The sequence below is a fragment of the Balaenoptera borealis genome (genome assembly GCF_965194805.1).
Source record: "Balaenoptera borealis genome assembly, chromosome: 8".
NCBI classification, from domain to species: Eukaryota; Metazoa; Chordata; class Mammalia; order Artiodactyla; family Balaenopteridae; genus Balaenoptera; species Balaenoptera borealis.
In genome coordinates, this window is record NC_138865.1 from 32,794,087 (window position 1) to 32,809,067 (window position 14,981).

The window sequence follows — 14,981 nt, forward strand, 5'->3', positions numbered from 1 at the left end:
AGAGCAGAAAGATACCAAAGGGAGCAAAGTCAAGTGGGATAATCTGAAGTGAACAGACTAACCTATCTCCAGGGCATCTAAATGTCAAGCAAGTAAATGGCTAAATTGAAATTGTAACCAAGGGAAGTTTCCCTCCAAGATCTCCATTACATTGTCTCAAATGGGAGCTCATCAAGCTCTGTGTATTTCTTTCCTCACTTAAATGCATCTTAATTCACAGAAAACTCATTCCAGATTCCAGGCGGGGCTGGGTGAGTGGGGAGAGGGTGAGATAAGCAGGAGTAACAGATGTTCCCAGGAAAAAGGGGCCATAGGGCGGCAGGCCCTGGGGATGCTCCCTGACCATCCCACTCAGAGATCTCTGGGATTTATATATTGGTGTTTTTGTCACAACCCTGCCTACATTGCTGAGGGAAATTTAAGCATTTGCTCCAGCTCTGATTTCTTAAGGAGCAATTCCAACTATCTACATATACCATTTCTGGCTATCAGGATGTAAAAATTGCAGAAATCCTCCCTCTGGACCTGTCTAGGTAACCTCTGATTCCCTTTCTGCTGTGCTTCCTGCAGTCTGCTAGCAGCCTGAGCAGGAGACAACAGGTAGTTTTCCAAAAAGTGTATCCATAATGAAAAAATCACACAGAGCTGCCTAATTGTAAAACAGATTCCTGTACTAAATGCAGACATACCCTATAATGGTTTTGTAAACAGACAATTTAAAATTAAATAAAAAATAAGTGTATACTTGTTAATTTGTGATTCAAATTAAATGCCAGTGATATTAAAGAAAAAAAGTACAGTGTGACTGTTCACACGTGACTCCCTTAAGTTCTGTGTGCAGTGTCCCGAGGGACAACTTTCAATGCCCTTGGCAATTAACATTCATCGCTGCAGCTCTTTCTGCATAAAATAAACAAAAATCCATTGCTACTGTGTGTTTTGTTTTGCTTCTCTCATAGACACTCCTGACCAAGTTTTAAAGAAACACACAGTAGAGAGGCATTCAGATCTGAACTGATCTCAGGCTTTGCAGTTCTTATGTGTTTGAAGTTCTGTATTGACAAGACTATAAGATGATTTTGCTCATTTCTCACCTTAGAAATAAAATACGAATTGCCCAGCAAGCCTATAAACCATCCGAACATGTGCTAAATACCTCATGCATGACTGAATAAAATGTATGACCAAGTTTATTTGTGCATCTCCCGTGAAATCTTCATGTTTATGAGAGATGCAGCTCTGAGATCTGGTCTAATTCTATAAAAGCATCATTGTGCATCTTTCAGAGGCCCCCTGAGTTATTCAGAACAGATATGATTCCAGATCATTGTTGAGGCCACTCAGAATAGCTGCATCTCCCTCTGATATGTAGAGAGCAGTGGGGAATCCAGGATGCCCAGAAGGGCAGGAGGCCAGGCGCTCTGCTCCAAGGCCCCCACCACTTCCCAGGGACACACCGTTACTCTTCTTAAGGCAAGAGCTCCTTTTTCTTTTTAATTAAATTCAGTGTAGGATCATGTCAGGAAATGCAAGGGTGACATGCTTAGAAATAAAACCATGAGTACTAAATTATCCATCCATACTTGACTGCTCAGTTAGCCAGAAGCCTTTGGAAAAAAAGTCCATTGATGGTAAAACTTACCATTTTCTTTAGTGATGTTATGTAGCTGAATTCATTACAATTTGTAAGCACACTGTGGAAGCCTTGGATAAAAAGAGATATGTACAGACGAGCTGCTATACAAAATAGAGTAGTAAAATGAGAATGCAAAAAGGATGAGGTCTAAGCATCACAAAATGTAAATACTACTGACAAAGGTGCATTTTTTTGGGGTGTAGGCATTCATCCCCAGCAAAGTATGGCATTATTTTGTGTCGGAGAAAAGCCTGCTCCACTGGATTTCCTTGGAGGAAACATGGCAACAAGGGAAGAGTCTACTGCAAGGATCACAGGACAGAGAGAACAGGGAACCCCTGAAATACCATCTTCCAGTCAGCCCCTAGTCCAGAAGCTCCTCATTAATGTTCAGAGCAAAGGTGGGAGTAGCTGACCACAGGGTCCACTGAGATATTCCATTAGCCTTTGTCACTGGCTGTGGCCTTCCTGGACCAGTCTCTGTGCCACAAGTTAAACCAGAAGTTCAAGACTCCTGTGTGCTTTGATCATTAGTGATCCCAGATGCCTCATGAAAGGTTGCTAATTGAACCTCACCCCTTTGGCAGGATTGAAGGTCACCTCACTTGGTACGTCTTTCATCAGTGACTCCAAACAAGAAAAAGGGACTATCCCTACAAGAGGCAATGTAATTGCATTGGATGAGTAAAGCAGTACGTAATGGGATAAAATATATCTCCATAGGGATGCCAATAATATTTATTAAAAGTGGAGTACACAAAGACATCACGGTGTATGTCAAGGATACATACTGTTAAATAAATAACGTTCATGAACATTTCTGTATATTATACATGATATAAAAGTGATTACTTTGGAAAAGAACAGAGTGGAATTTGCTAGACAACTATTTTTGAATTTGGATAGTGTTTAGAAGGGCTTCCACATACCTTTTGGGAAGTTGCCAAGTACGTCATAGGCAGTACTTACTCTTGGAAAAATACTATGGCAAAATTGTGGCCACCATAAGATACTTACTGGGCAGATTATAAACACAGACATAATTTTGCAAGGATAAACTGTTGTGTTTTTCATTCCTCTCTGGTAAATCCTGTTAGCCAGTGATCATTATCCCATGAAGCCCTAGAGAAGCCAGGGAGGGCAAAAACCAACTGAGAAAAATAGGAAACAGGACGTGTGATGTCTCCCTCTTTGGCAGGAAGAAGAGATGGGAACCCAGACGATCTTGGGAAAGAGAGGAAATGGAGGAAGGGTAAAAGGTGGTGGGAGGGTGATTCAGACACCTTGCTCAGGAACGAAGTCCCAGGGGGATCAGAAAAGTGAGAGGAATAAGCAAGCTGTGGAAAGGCTTTGTCTTGGCTTCCATTTGGAATTTTGGGAGATCACCTTGTAGGGGGCTGTGTAGTCATTACTAATGGTTGCCAACTATTTCCCTTCTTCTACCTTCCAGGCACTTGGAGGATTGCGATTTCCACGCCCCCTGGTGGTTGGGTGGGGCTATGTGACCAGCTCTGGCCAACAAGCTCTGAGTGGAAGTGATACGTTACTTCTGGACTAAACTGCCAGGACAAAACCATTTGACGATCTTTTTCCCCTTGGCATGGTGAACCAGACTGCCCACAGGCCATCAAAAGGGGGCACAGAAGTGAGATGAGAGTCTGACTGGATCTGAACAGAAGGTCAACTTGGCAAAGGCAAATTAAACCTGTAACCAAGGCTGCTCAGGCTGGAAACCAAATGAGACTCATGGTCAGCCTTCAGGGAGGCAAGAAGTGACATCGCAAAGATCCCGGAGGGGACAATGACCTGTTCCCTGGGAACACGGTCTTACCAAGAGGTAAATCCACCACAGGCTTCAGGAGCAGGTGCCAAGTAACCCTCAGCGTTAAAAGCAGACAAACTGCCTTCAGCAGATAGCAAGGAGCTGAGCCCCAACGTGAGAAGCCCCACCATCCAGCTCCATGAGGGCACCAGCCCTTCTGTAAACCCAAACACTGTCTTGGAAAGAAGCAGGAACAAAGAAATCTGAGCATCCCTGGAAGATGCTCACCCATTCAAAAGAGTCCACTGAATCCAAAAGAGACTGAGGATTGCCTTATTCTGGGGGTAGTGCTATAATTTGGGCTACTTGGTAGAGAGAAATGACAACATTGCCTCCCTGAAGGTTGTTGACAACGCTGAAAAACACGTTTGGTTTGTTCTGGTTTGTCTCATCTAGCATCTTAGGTTCTATGGAGGTAACCTGGAGACTCCAGACCTTGAAAAGGACCATGGGAAAATCTGAGCAGATGAGTTCTGTGTGACAACTGTACGGCAGGGTCTGCACGAACCCTGGGATTTGGGGGCTTCTCCTCTCACATGCTACCATCATGCCGTGATTTAATAAAGTTGCCTGGTCACCAAGACAGTGCTCTGTGCTTTAGTACATGGGTGTATTTTACATGGATGCTATTACATTTGGCCTGTCCACTGCACTCAATACCCACAGTTGCATCTGCAGGATCATTTGTTAAGAAAATTCGGATAAAGAATGTGTCTTGGCCCTAATAGGTCTAAAAACTTTTAGGAAGCACAGATAAACAGAATGAAAAATCTGACATCCAGAGGCAAAAATTCCCCAGTACATTCATATGCCTTTATAAAAATCTGGTTTGCAAGCCCTTTTATTGCCATCTGAATTGCTCAGACTAGTATTTGGGAATACTGACCAGTTCTACCAGGCACCTAGCCTGTGAATAAAAGATAGAAAGACTGGAGAACTACGATTTTATGAAAAAATATGAGGGACAAGTTTATTATTATAAGATTTGCATCAAACATTTTTGATGTATTCAGTAATATTCTGATTTATATCAGGAGTTGATATACGTCTAGATATTTTAAATTATTATTCACTCTTTCCATTTTCTAACATTTCTTTGTAAAAAACAGTGAATTTTACATCACAGCTTATTTGGGATATTGCAGAGTCCAAATAATCAGACGTTCCAGGTTATAAGAAAATATTTAGTGTCTGATGCCCAGGCCTAAGCATTTTCTGCTAATCTAATCATGTGTATTTATTTCCTGCTAAAACCTGGAGTATTAACTTGTACTAGTAAATGTACTTCCTAAAGTGAGAAATAAATATCTTAACGCTGAGAATTGTTGCTAATATGCTCAGCCATCAATTGTATTGGGAGCATTAGACAAAATCTTTCCTGGCTCCACCAACACATAAGTCTGTTGTGAGGAAATATGATCAACGTCTCGGTACGGGAAAGGTGAAGAATTACAAAGAGAAAAGAAAACATCCAGTCAGTTCAGCTTGTCTCCATCTACTTTCTGTTTGCAATACACAATATAGTAATCTGATATGCCATTTTTGATCAAGTTAAATTTAAAGCAGTCTCATTTGTGCTGTCAGTGATGAGTGGCTTGCCGCATTAGAGGGCGTGATTTTCAGCATCTGGGCCATGAATGGAGTTGTCCCTCTTTCTGGGGATGACTGTTTATGCAAGCACTTTGGGGGAACAAAAAAGGAGAACAAAATGTGTGTACGCTTCCTCCTAATCAATCTCAATCAGCTCTGGCCAGACCACTTATCTCACCACCATGCCTGCGGTGACTAAAGAGAACACGTCACATGGCTAAAAAGAACATGTTATCCGGAGTTGGAAAGCAGCATCTGAAATGCTAAAGCCAGTTTCATGAAGGGTCACCTCCAGTAACAATAATTGTAAAAACAAAAGGTTATTTTCACATGCAAGATCTAGAATGAAAGTCCAGCATGATTTACTCTAAGGTAGTTTTTTTACTTTTGGTTTTGGTTTTTTAACTTTTGTTTTGAATAAACTTGAATAAACTGCATAAAGTTCCTTTAGGAGATTTTTGAGAAGAAAAAAATGAAGTCAATATTATAGCATGTTCTTATTTAGAATACACAGATTTCAGCAATCTTGATTTTATATGAGAAATATTAGGTCACTTGTAATTCTAGGAAATATCAATTTAATATTGATGGAAACAAATTCAGCTAATATGAATAGTCAAACCCAATTTGACTGTAAAGATGTAAAGCTTCAAGAACTTTACATTTTTATCTAATGGCATCAATTTTCTTGAATAGGTATATGAATACATGTACGTGTCTGTGTTTTACCCCTTAAAAAAAATCCATCAGTTCAGAAAAATTATACATTCAGGCATTTCCAGTAATTTGTGTTTCTCTGTATAAAAAGGTAAGGTGTATGACCTCAGAGGGGATACTTTGTTAAATGTATTATCTGGAACCCAATCCCAGACTTCAAAATGGGAATGCTAGAGGAACCAGACTAGAAATTTCAAAAGTAAACTCCAGGAGCACTTAGTCCAATGTTGAGTGATGATACTAGCCCATTCCTATCTCTACAATAACCAACACTTCCATTAGGGAGCTCACAGAAAACACTGGCAAACAGGTGGTAACATGCTCAGGAATCATGGTTTTCAAAGATGCAAGGTCTGCATCTCTCTGCTTTGGCCCACCTGTCCCTAGAAACGCCTGGATCCCTCCTAACTTCTCCGCTCATTCCTCTTAATATCCTTCATAGACTTCTTTCTTCTATTTATTGCAAAGTCTTTTCTAAGAAATATCTTACTACTTTTCATAAATTAATAGAAAACAAAATAAATACATAAACTGCATAAGTAAAAAATATGTAAAAGAGAAAACATGAAATGTGCAATAAGTTCTAGTCAATTAATTAACATTTGTTATGTGTTGAATCAATGAAGTACTTTAAAATCATAAAATGTCTTAAAGTTTGAATTATTTGGCTTTGGGGGGTTATATACAGTGGGTCAAATTTATATATATGCACACACATACAATCAAAAATTATGTATAGACTATTCTCTTACTACCTTTATGTATCAGGTAGATGAATTGATCAGCTGCTATGTATAAAGTTCTTGGTGGAAGCTGTGATATTTGAGACATTTCTAATTCTTAATGAACATTCTAGAAGCGCAATGCCTTATGGGCAAAATAAGAAACTAGGGGTGTAAGACAGACCACCTTCTTTAAAACTTCCAAATACCACAACACAGACCAAGGAAATTTTAACCATACAATCAGGGAGTCGAACATGATTTTCCTCACTAGATCATACACAAAATATTCCAAAAAGCTAAAACTACTATATATGAAGAATCATCGCCCTCATTATATTCATCCACATTTCATACTATCCACATTTTACATCATAATCATCTAAACTAAAGTGAACTAATATGTTCTCCAGCATTTACCAAGGCAAAGGAAATGTCAATAAAGACTCTGGGATGCTGGCTTTTAACAGAAAACACATATAGATAATCCTTCAGAAGGAATATTGATAAATTGTGCTGTCTAAAGCATGCTTTAGAAATGGGTCTGAAATCAGGTGGTAATATCTAGGGATATTTAGTGAAATGTACACTATATGCAATCAGAGTAGCAACAACCATGAAAAAAAAACCCTCATCAGTTGATTGCCACTCTTAAAATAATTAATTTAAATTTGCAAAGAGTAGTTTAAATATAAAAGATAAGCTTTGTACTTACCATTTTATAATGATGGCTTATAATATTCTGAGTTATTAGTTTTTTAATTAAATATAATGGAAATAAGTTCATCTTAAGCTTCAGGATTTTCCCTTCTAATGTTTATAAACTTCCCAGTGCCACTATATTGATAGCACTGGAGGCCTGAATCATAAAGATACTCTACACATGCAAATTAGAAACACAACACACAAGCCCCTCGGGCCACTTTAAACTAATTAAATATGGCTTATTTAGTTTTTACAATTTTAGGGAAACCACTGGAAAGTTTAGATGTTAAGCTGATATTAGAATAACCACCAGACCGAAAATGGGTAATTTGATAACTGATCTCATTGAAATCTGGTTTCAATGAGAATATATTTTTACTGGGGTGCTAAAAATGATTATGAATGATGCTTTGAGGAGTAAATATCTGGCCACAAAATGCTTTTTCCTGGGAAAAGACCATGAAGGTGGACAATTAATGGACATGCCTTCCCATCCTGAGCTCATTGAATTTCTTCACCTGTGTTCTTACCCTTCCCTGCCAATCTATTTGATCACTTACTAGGTTCCCAAATTTGATCCTTAAGGACACAGTAAAGTTCAAGCTAGACTTTAACTCTGATCTTAGAAATGTCAAAGAAAGGGAGGAAAACACTCAATTCCTTAGTAGTATCTCCAGAATTTACAGCAGTGCGTTTACATGGGACACAGTTAATTTTAACTTTTACTTTCTGAATTCATCTTTCATTTAAAAAATCTATCCCTTAAAACAGTAGCAAAACAAAAGCAGAAATAGAGACACAGACGTAGAGAACAAGTGTATGGATACCAAGGGGGAAAGGGGTGGGGTGGGAGGAATTAGGAGACTGGGATTGACATATATACATTATTGATACTATGTATAAAATAGACAACTGATGGGAACATACTGTATAGCACAGGGAGCTCTACCTAATGCACTGTGGTGACCTAAATGGGAGGGAAGTCCAAAAGGGAGGGGATATCTGTATGGGTACGGCTGATTCATTTTGTTGTGCAGTGGAGGCTAACACAACATTGTCAAGCAACCATACTCCAATAAAAGTTAATCAAAAAAAGTAGCAAAGCATTTGAATTTGAAGTGTATGTATTCACTTATTTAATCCACTGAATTAGTATTTGTGCAATAGAAGAGGTAATTCACTCGACAACATTCAAGTAGCAAAAACGGATCTTTCCAAAAAGTAAGTCATTAACTCCCTTCCCACTAATAGGAAGGGAATCTTTATTTTCAGTAGCAGCCTTCACCTGGTCTCCTCCCAGGCCAAGTCCTGGGAATGGAGTCATTTTCCCATGACATCCTTTGGCAGCTTCACATCTTGCAAACATCAGGCTTCCCCAGTGGCTGCAGCACTGGCTCCTTCTTGTGTTGTTGTAGTTATTCATGACCAGCGCACTTGACTAGTCACCCTTCTGTCGCCGGTCCTAAAACTAAAAAGGGATGATAACCCTGGAAAAAATCTAGACTCCAATAATTCCCTTCTCATAAATCTTATTGATGATCATTTGCTGGCAATCAATAGGGAAGGAAGATATCAAAACAAACCAAAAAATGGATCATAAGCAAGAAGAAAGCTAGCAGAGGAATACTAGCAGATATGATGAACCTGCTGCTTTCTTCAGTTTCATTAAACTCAATATAATTAAGTTTTGACCTATAAGAAGGAATATGAACTAAAAATGAAAATAATTCTCTCTGGGAAAGAATCAGCGTGGATTGACAAGAAGACAGCTGCAGACTCACCGTCTCTGCGATTAAGGCTTGCGAAGCCAGGGCCGTGGCTGCTGGACCGCTCTGAGGAGCTGCTGAAGGAAGCCCGGGCCAGGGCAGACGCCAGAGGAGCGTCACAGCTATCTGGGGGGAAACACCACGTGCGGGTTAATACACTGATTAAAGCTTTCCTGTCCTCTCTTCCTCTCTTCTTCCTTCCCTTTTACTTTCCTTTCCTTCCTATTTCCCTGCCACCCTCCCTTCTCTTCTTCCTTAATTTCCTTTCTTTTTAGTTAACAGGCTAGGAAAATGCTAGAGCCTGTGGCAAACATCAGTCTTGATCAGAGGTGTGTTAGTAAACGTTGAACAACAGGCTCTTAAGGAAAATTAAAAACCCTGATTGGTAGCATTTGCCACTTTCCATGGTGTAAATACTCGTACCATGGCCAATTCAAAGCTAGCAGCGTGATGTCACTGACCAGGAAGTTGGAAAAAGAATCATTATATAGTATTTTCACCACGCAGACACAAGGTATGTAAATAACCTCAAGAGCACTGATAACAGCAAGATGACATAAAATAAAGTAGGAAGTGGTGAGTTTTCAGAATGTATTACTTTTGTTTTAATATGATTTAATTAATTATGTTTATATAATTTAATTTTTAATAATGATTGTATTTTCATGCAAAATTCATGAAAAGTTAATGATTGGCTCTTGCTAGCTGCTAAAAATTGGTTCCAGCACGTCACTCCTAAATGGGAAAATATTAAAAGTATTTCCTTGAAAATCAGAAAGAACACTTTCACAGACACCACCGTTTCTATTGAACATTGCACTGAAAGTCCTATCAGTACGTAAGAGAAAATTTAAAAATTAAAAGCACAAAATTGGATAAAAAAGAGCAACCGTTATCGTTTCCAGATGATATGATTATGGAGGTAGAAATTCTGAAAGTCATTGGCTAGCTTAACAATTCATTATACAAAAGCTGATAGTATTTCTAAACTTATCCATAGTTAGAAATTAAATTAAATAGGATAGCAAATACTAACAAAACATATAAAGTATCTAAGAATGAATCTTACAGAATTTGCAGGACATTTATGGAGATTATTATAAAAATTGTATTGAAAGACATTAAAGAAAAACTACATAAATTCAGACTACAATGATTGCAAATAGGAAGACTACTTTTAAGGTACTGGTTTTCCCTAGCTTGATCTAAAGATTCATTAGAAGTTCAATCAAAGCTCAGGAGGGTTTTTCACAGAACTTGAAGCAGTGAACCACACAGCTCAGGGGTTCTTAACGTGTGGTACAAATATGATATAGGGGGTCTGTTGAGATGAATAGAAAAAAATTACATCTTTATTTTCACTAACCTCTAGCTAAAATTTAGCATATTCTTCAGTCACAAATGTAGACAAACCAGACTATATTCACCAGTGCCCGTGCATATGTTACCAACATAAGTTACAGATATTTTAATAGCAATCGTTGTCCAAGACATCTAGAAATATTGTTTATGGTCCCCTTTACTTCAAAATAACAGTATTTATTAAAGTCACCACTAGATCTTGTTTTTTAATGCGCTAATAACTAAGAAACCACTGTTACAATTTCTAGTACATTGATATCAGCATTTCAATATAACTATTTACTTTGTAACCCTATGTATACATTTTATGCATTTACAAGCATTGCTGTGAGAAGGGGTCAGGCTTCAGCAAAGTGCCCGAAGGGTCCTTGGAACAAGGAAGAGCAAAGAAGCTCCCGTTGTGTGTGCACTGCAAGTACAAAGCTGTTGAGACATTACTGGGGCATTATTAGCCATTCAGAAAATTCCAGAAGATTGGGATCATCCACAATCCACAGTCAGCTGTGCTAACTCGAATGTTAACGTGACAATTTCTCAGGGGACAATTTCTCTGCCTGTTGAGCAGACCAGGCCTGCATCATTCCCCCTTTAGGTAAAGGGGTCCCAGGGATCTAAGTAACCTGCTCAAAGTCACAGAGCTGGTGGAGGGTAAGTGAAGATTATCTCCATCAACTGTTTAGCTTGGGAAGCCTGCTCCTTTCCCAGCCTCCCCCACCCCCCCCAGCACGCCTTCCTTTCTGAGTCTCCCCAGACGCTCCCCACTCAGTCCCCTCTGCTCACATCTTTCTCATCTCACCGTATTGGGGTCTCTCCTTTCTGGGTTGGAAACAGTGAGGACCAAGTGTAGATTCTGGAGCCAGACAGGGTGTGGGCATGACATTTACCAAGCTGCCTACTCTTGGGAAGTCACTGGCCCTCCCTAAGCCTCAGTTACCTCATCTGTACAATGAGGATGTCACACAACTGAATCACACAACTGGACAAAGGGGAATCACATAATTCATAGGGTTTCTATGAGGATTAATAGTGTTTGCTTTTATTATTTTCAGTATGGTAAGACAAGTCATCACATAAGCTTCTTCAAAATATTCTATAAGGACGTTTTCCCTATAGAGAGATATAGAAGGCAGCATTCAACGTTCCAAGCCATATTCTCATTTTTTATTCTTTCCTCAAAAGAAGGCATATGAATCTTAGTCTTTAAAAAAAAAAAAAAGAGTAAGATGTACTCGCTCTTATGAAGTCATCTTTGCCTTTGAGAAACAATTTTAAAAGTGATCATTTTCTTTACAACCCTAATTGGTTGTTCCAATTCACTTCCACACAGTCAAATTTGAGAATGCACGTGATCAAAAAACGTGACCATGTCCAATAAGGTACTTGGAAAAGAGCAGCTCTGTGTTTGGACAGTGTTTTCAGTACATTCACTGTGGTTTTAACTAAATTACATTCAAGTTAGGTGAAGTCTCAGATGCCATCCAAAAATCTCCTTAACCATTGTTTTCCATCTGAAATGTCTATATTTTATACTACGATTCCTGGAGCCAAAATTGTTAAGACACAACTTAATTTTCTTTTTCTGGAATCATTAAAAAATATTTGATTTCCACTGAATATTATTCTTATCAATAGTCTGATACATACTATTTCTATCCAAAAAAAAAAAGATGAATCCTGAAATGCTTCAAAGCTACAACAATTATTCATAAATAATTGTTTTTAACAAACGAGATGGCAAAACAACTGAAAAGTACAACTATTTACCACTTAGGGGGAAAATGAGGTGAGTACAAGTAATAATCTTGTAAGAATTAACAAATGAAAATAGACAGATAATATTACAGTTCAATAGGCTAAAGTAAGTTTATTTCTCTTCATAATAACACTCATATTAATAAGAAATTATTCTATGAAATAATCTCAGTTTTGAAATGCACTTATTCCTTCAAAAGTGCAAATGTACTCAGAAGCTCAAATGTTCTCAGAAAAGCTTAGGAACTCTAAAGGGAAACTGAGGATCCATTGTAACGTGTCTTATAGAAAATACAGACACACCGTAATTGTTCATGATTTATGTATGATTCAGATCAGAGTGCTCGGCACATCCTTGTGTGCATGCTTCTATAATACGTTCTTATGTATTAAATGAGCAAACATTGTCTCAGTAGTTGTACCTATTGTAACATCATTTTAATCAATAGCCTATTGTTTGTCCTGCCAACAGAACAGCTTTATACTGAAATTATTAAACAATATTTCAGCTTCTGTTTTTAAAAATTATATATATAGTCTTTTCTCCAGGTAAAATCTTAGAAATTTGGAACTTCCCATAGCTGGGGAAAACATAATTGCCTTAATCCCCTCAATCTAAGTGACACTATCTGAGTGTTTTCCAGACCCTTGACCTCCTCCTAAAACTACTTAAATCTACCCTCTCCATAAATAAAAAACAGACCCAGACAAACCTCTTTGGATTACTACAGCTCCTTGGTGATGCATGCTCTTAGTTTCTTCAGAACTTTCAAATCCAGTTTATACACAACTGTATATAAATGGCATCTTTTCAATATGCATTATGTTCTAAAGTAGACTAAAAATTCCTCAGCAAAGAAAATGTCACTTTACTGAATTCATTGATGAGCTCTAGTAGTTATCTGGTAGCACCTGTAGGATTTTCTATGTCTAATATCATATCATCTGCAAACAGTGACAGTTTTACTTCTTTCTTTTCCAATTTAGATTCCTTTTCTTTTTCTTCTCTGTTTGCCACAGCTAGGACTTCCAAAACTATGTTGAATAAAAGTGGTGAGAGTGGACATCCTTGTCTTGCTCCTGATCTTAGAGGACATGCTTTTAGATTTTCACTGTTGAGTATGATGTTAGCTGTAGGTTAGTTGTATATGGTCTATATTATTTTGAAATATGTTCCCTCTAGGACCCTTTCTGGAGAGTCTTTAATCATAAATAGGTGTTGAATTTTTGTCAAAAGCTTTTTCTGCATCTATTGAGATGATCATATGGTTTTTATTCTTTAACTTGTGGTGGTGTATCACAGCCATTGATTTGCAGATACTGAAAAATCCTGGCATCCCTAGGATAAATCCCACTTGATCATAGTGTATGATCCTTTTAATGTATTGTTGGATTTGGATTGCTAGTATTTTGTTGAGGACAGATGAATGGATAAAGAAGATGTGCTACCTATATACAATGGGATATTACTCAGCCATTAAAAAGAATGACATAATGCCATTTGCAGCAACATGGATGGACCTGGAGATTATCATACTAAGTGAAATAAGTCAGACGGAGAAAGACAAATATCTATTAAAAAATTTAAAACAATAATTCAAATAATTATTTTAATAATATAATAATAACCTTCCAAAACAGAAAGCACAAAGTCCAGAGGGCTTCCCTGGTGAATTCTGCCAAACATTTAAGGAAGAAATCATGCCATGTCTCCATAATCCCTTTTAGAAGATAGAAACAGAGGAATACTTTTTAACTTATTCTATGAGGCTAATAGTACCATAATACCAAAACCAATCACAGATATTACAAGAAATGAAACCTACAGACCAATATTTCTCACGAACACAGATGCAAAATCCTCAACAAAATATTAGCCATCAAATCCAACAATGTATAAGAAGAATTACAGGGAATTCCCTGGCAGTCCAGTGGTTAGGACTCCATGCTTCCACTGCAGGGGGCCCGGGTTCAATCCCTGGTGAGGGAACTAGGATCCCACAAGCCACACGGTGTGGCCAAAAACAAAATAATAAAGTAAAATAAAATAAAAATTTTAACAGATTTTTAAAAAATAGAAGAAGAATTACATACCGAAACAAGTGGAATTTGTCCCAGGTATTCAGGGCTGGTTCAACATTCAAAAATCAGTTTATGTAATCCATCACATCCACAAGCTAACAAAGAAAAATCACATGGTGCTATCGATAGATGAAGAAAAGCATCTGACAAAATCCAACACCCATCCATGGTAAAAACTCTTGGTAAACTAGGAATAGAGTTGAACTTTCACAAATTGATAAAGAATATCTACCGAAAACTTACAGCTAACACCACACTTAATGGTGAGAAACTGGAAACTTTCCCCACTAAGATCAAGACTAGGCAAAGATTTTCCCTCTCACCACTCCTTTTCCACATCCTACTAGAAGTCTTAGTTAATGCAATTAGACAAGAAAAGGAAATAGAAGGGATACAGATTAGGAAAGAAATGTCTTTGTTATGGATGACAAGATCATCTATGCAAAAACTCCTGGAACTAATAAGTGGTTATAGCAAGGTCACAGGATACAAGGTTAAAATACAAAAGTCAATTGTTTTTCTATATACTAGCAATGATCAAGTGGAATTAGGAATCTGAAACACTATGCTATTTACATTAGCACCTAAGAAATATAAAATACTTAGGTATAAATCTAACAAAATATGCATGAGATCTATATGAGGAAAACTACAAAACTCTGAGCAATTAATCGAGGAAGAACTAAATAAATGGAGAGATACTCCATGTTCATGGACAATACTCAATATTGTCAAGATTTCAGTTTTTCCCAATTTGATCTATAGATTCAAGGCAATCTCAATCAAAATTCAAGCAAGTTATTTTGTGGATATCAACAAACTGATTC

At 37.8% G+C, this 14,981-nt stretch overlaps 1 protein-coding gene across 3 annotated transcripts in view; it reads right to left on the reverse strand.

The window, feature by feature from the left end:
• Positions 1 to 14,981, reverse strand: part of LOC309633337 (serine/threonine-protein kinase WNK2-like) — a 256,600-nt gene that overhangs the window by 151,540 nt on the left and 90,079 nt on the right. The window contains exons 3-4 of one of the 3 annotated variants that reach the window (XM_082402038.1): positions 8,974 to 9,084; positions 8,415 to 8,660 (exon numbers count right to left, since the gene is read on the reverse strand). The exons of 1 other annotated variant lie outside the window; for it this stretch is intronic. In XM_082402038.1, coding sequence (XP_082258164.1) covers positions 8,655 to 8,660; positions 8,974 to 9,084 — 117 coding nt within the window. In that variant the 3' untranslated portion in view covers positions 8,415 to 8,654. Of the gene's footprint in view, positions 1 to 8,414; positions 9,085 to 14,981 lie in introns of those variants that run through there. One more of the 3 variants, XM_082402037.1, reaches the window with a different exon arrangement.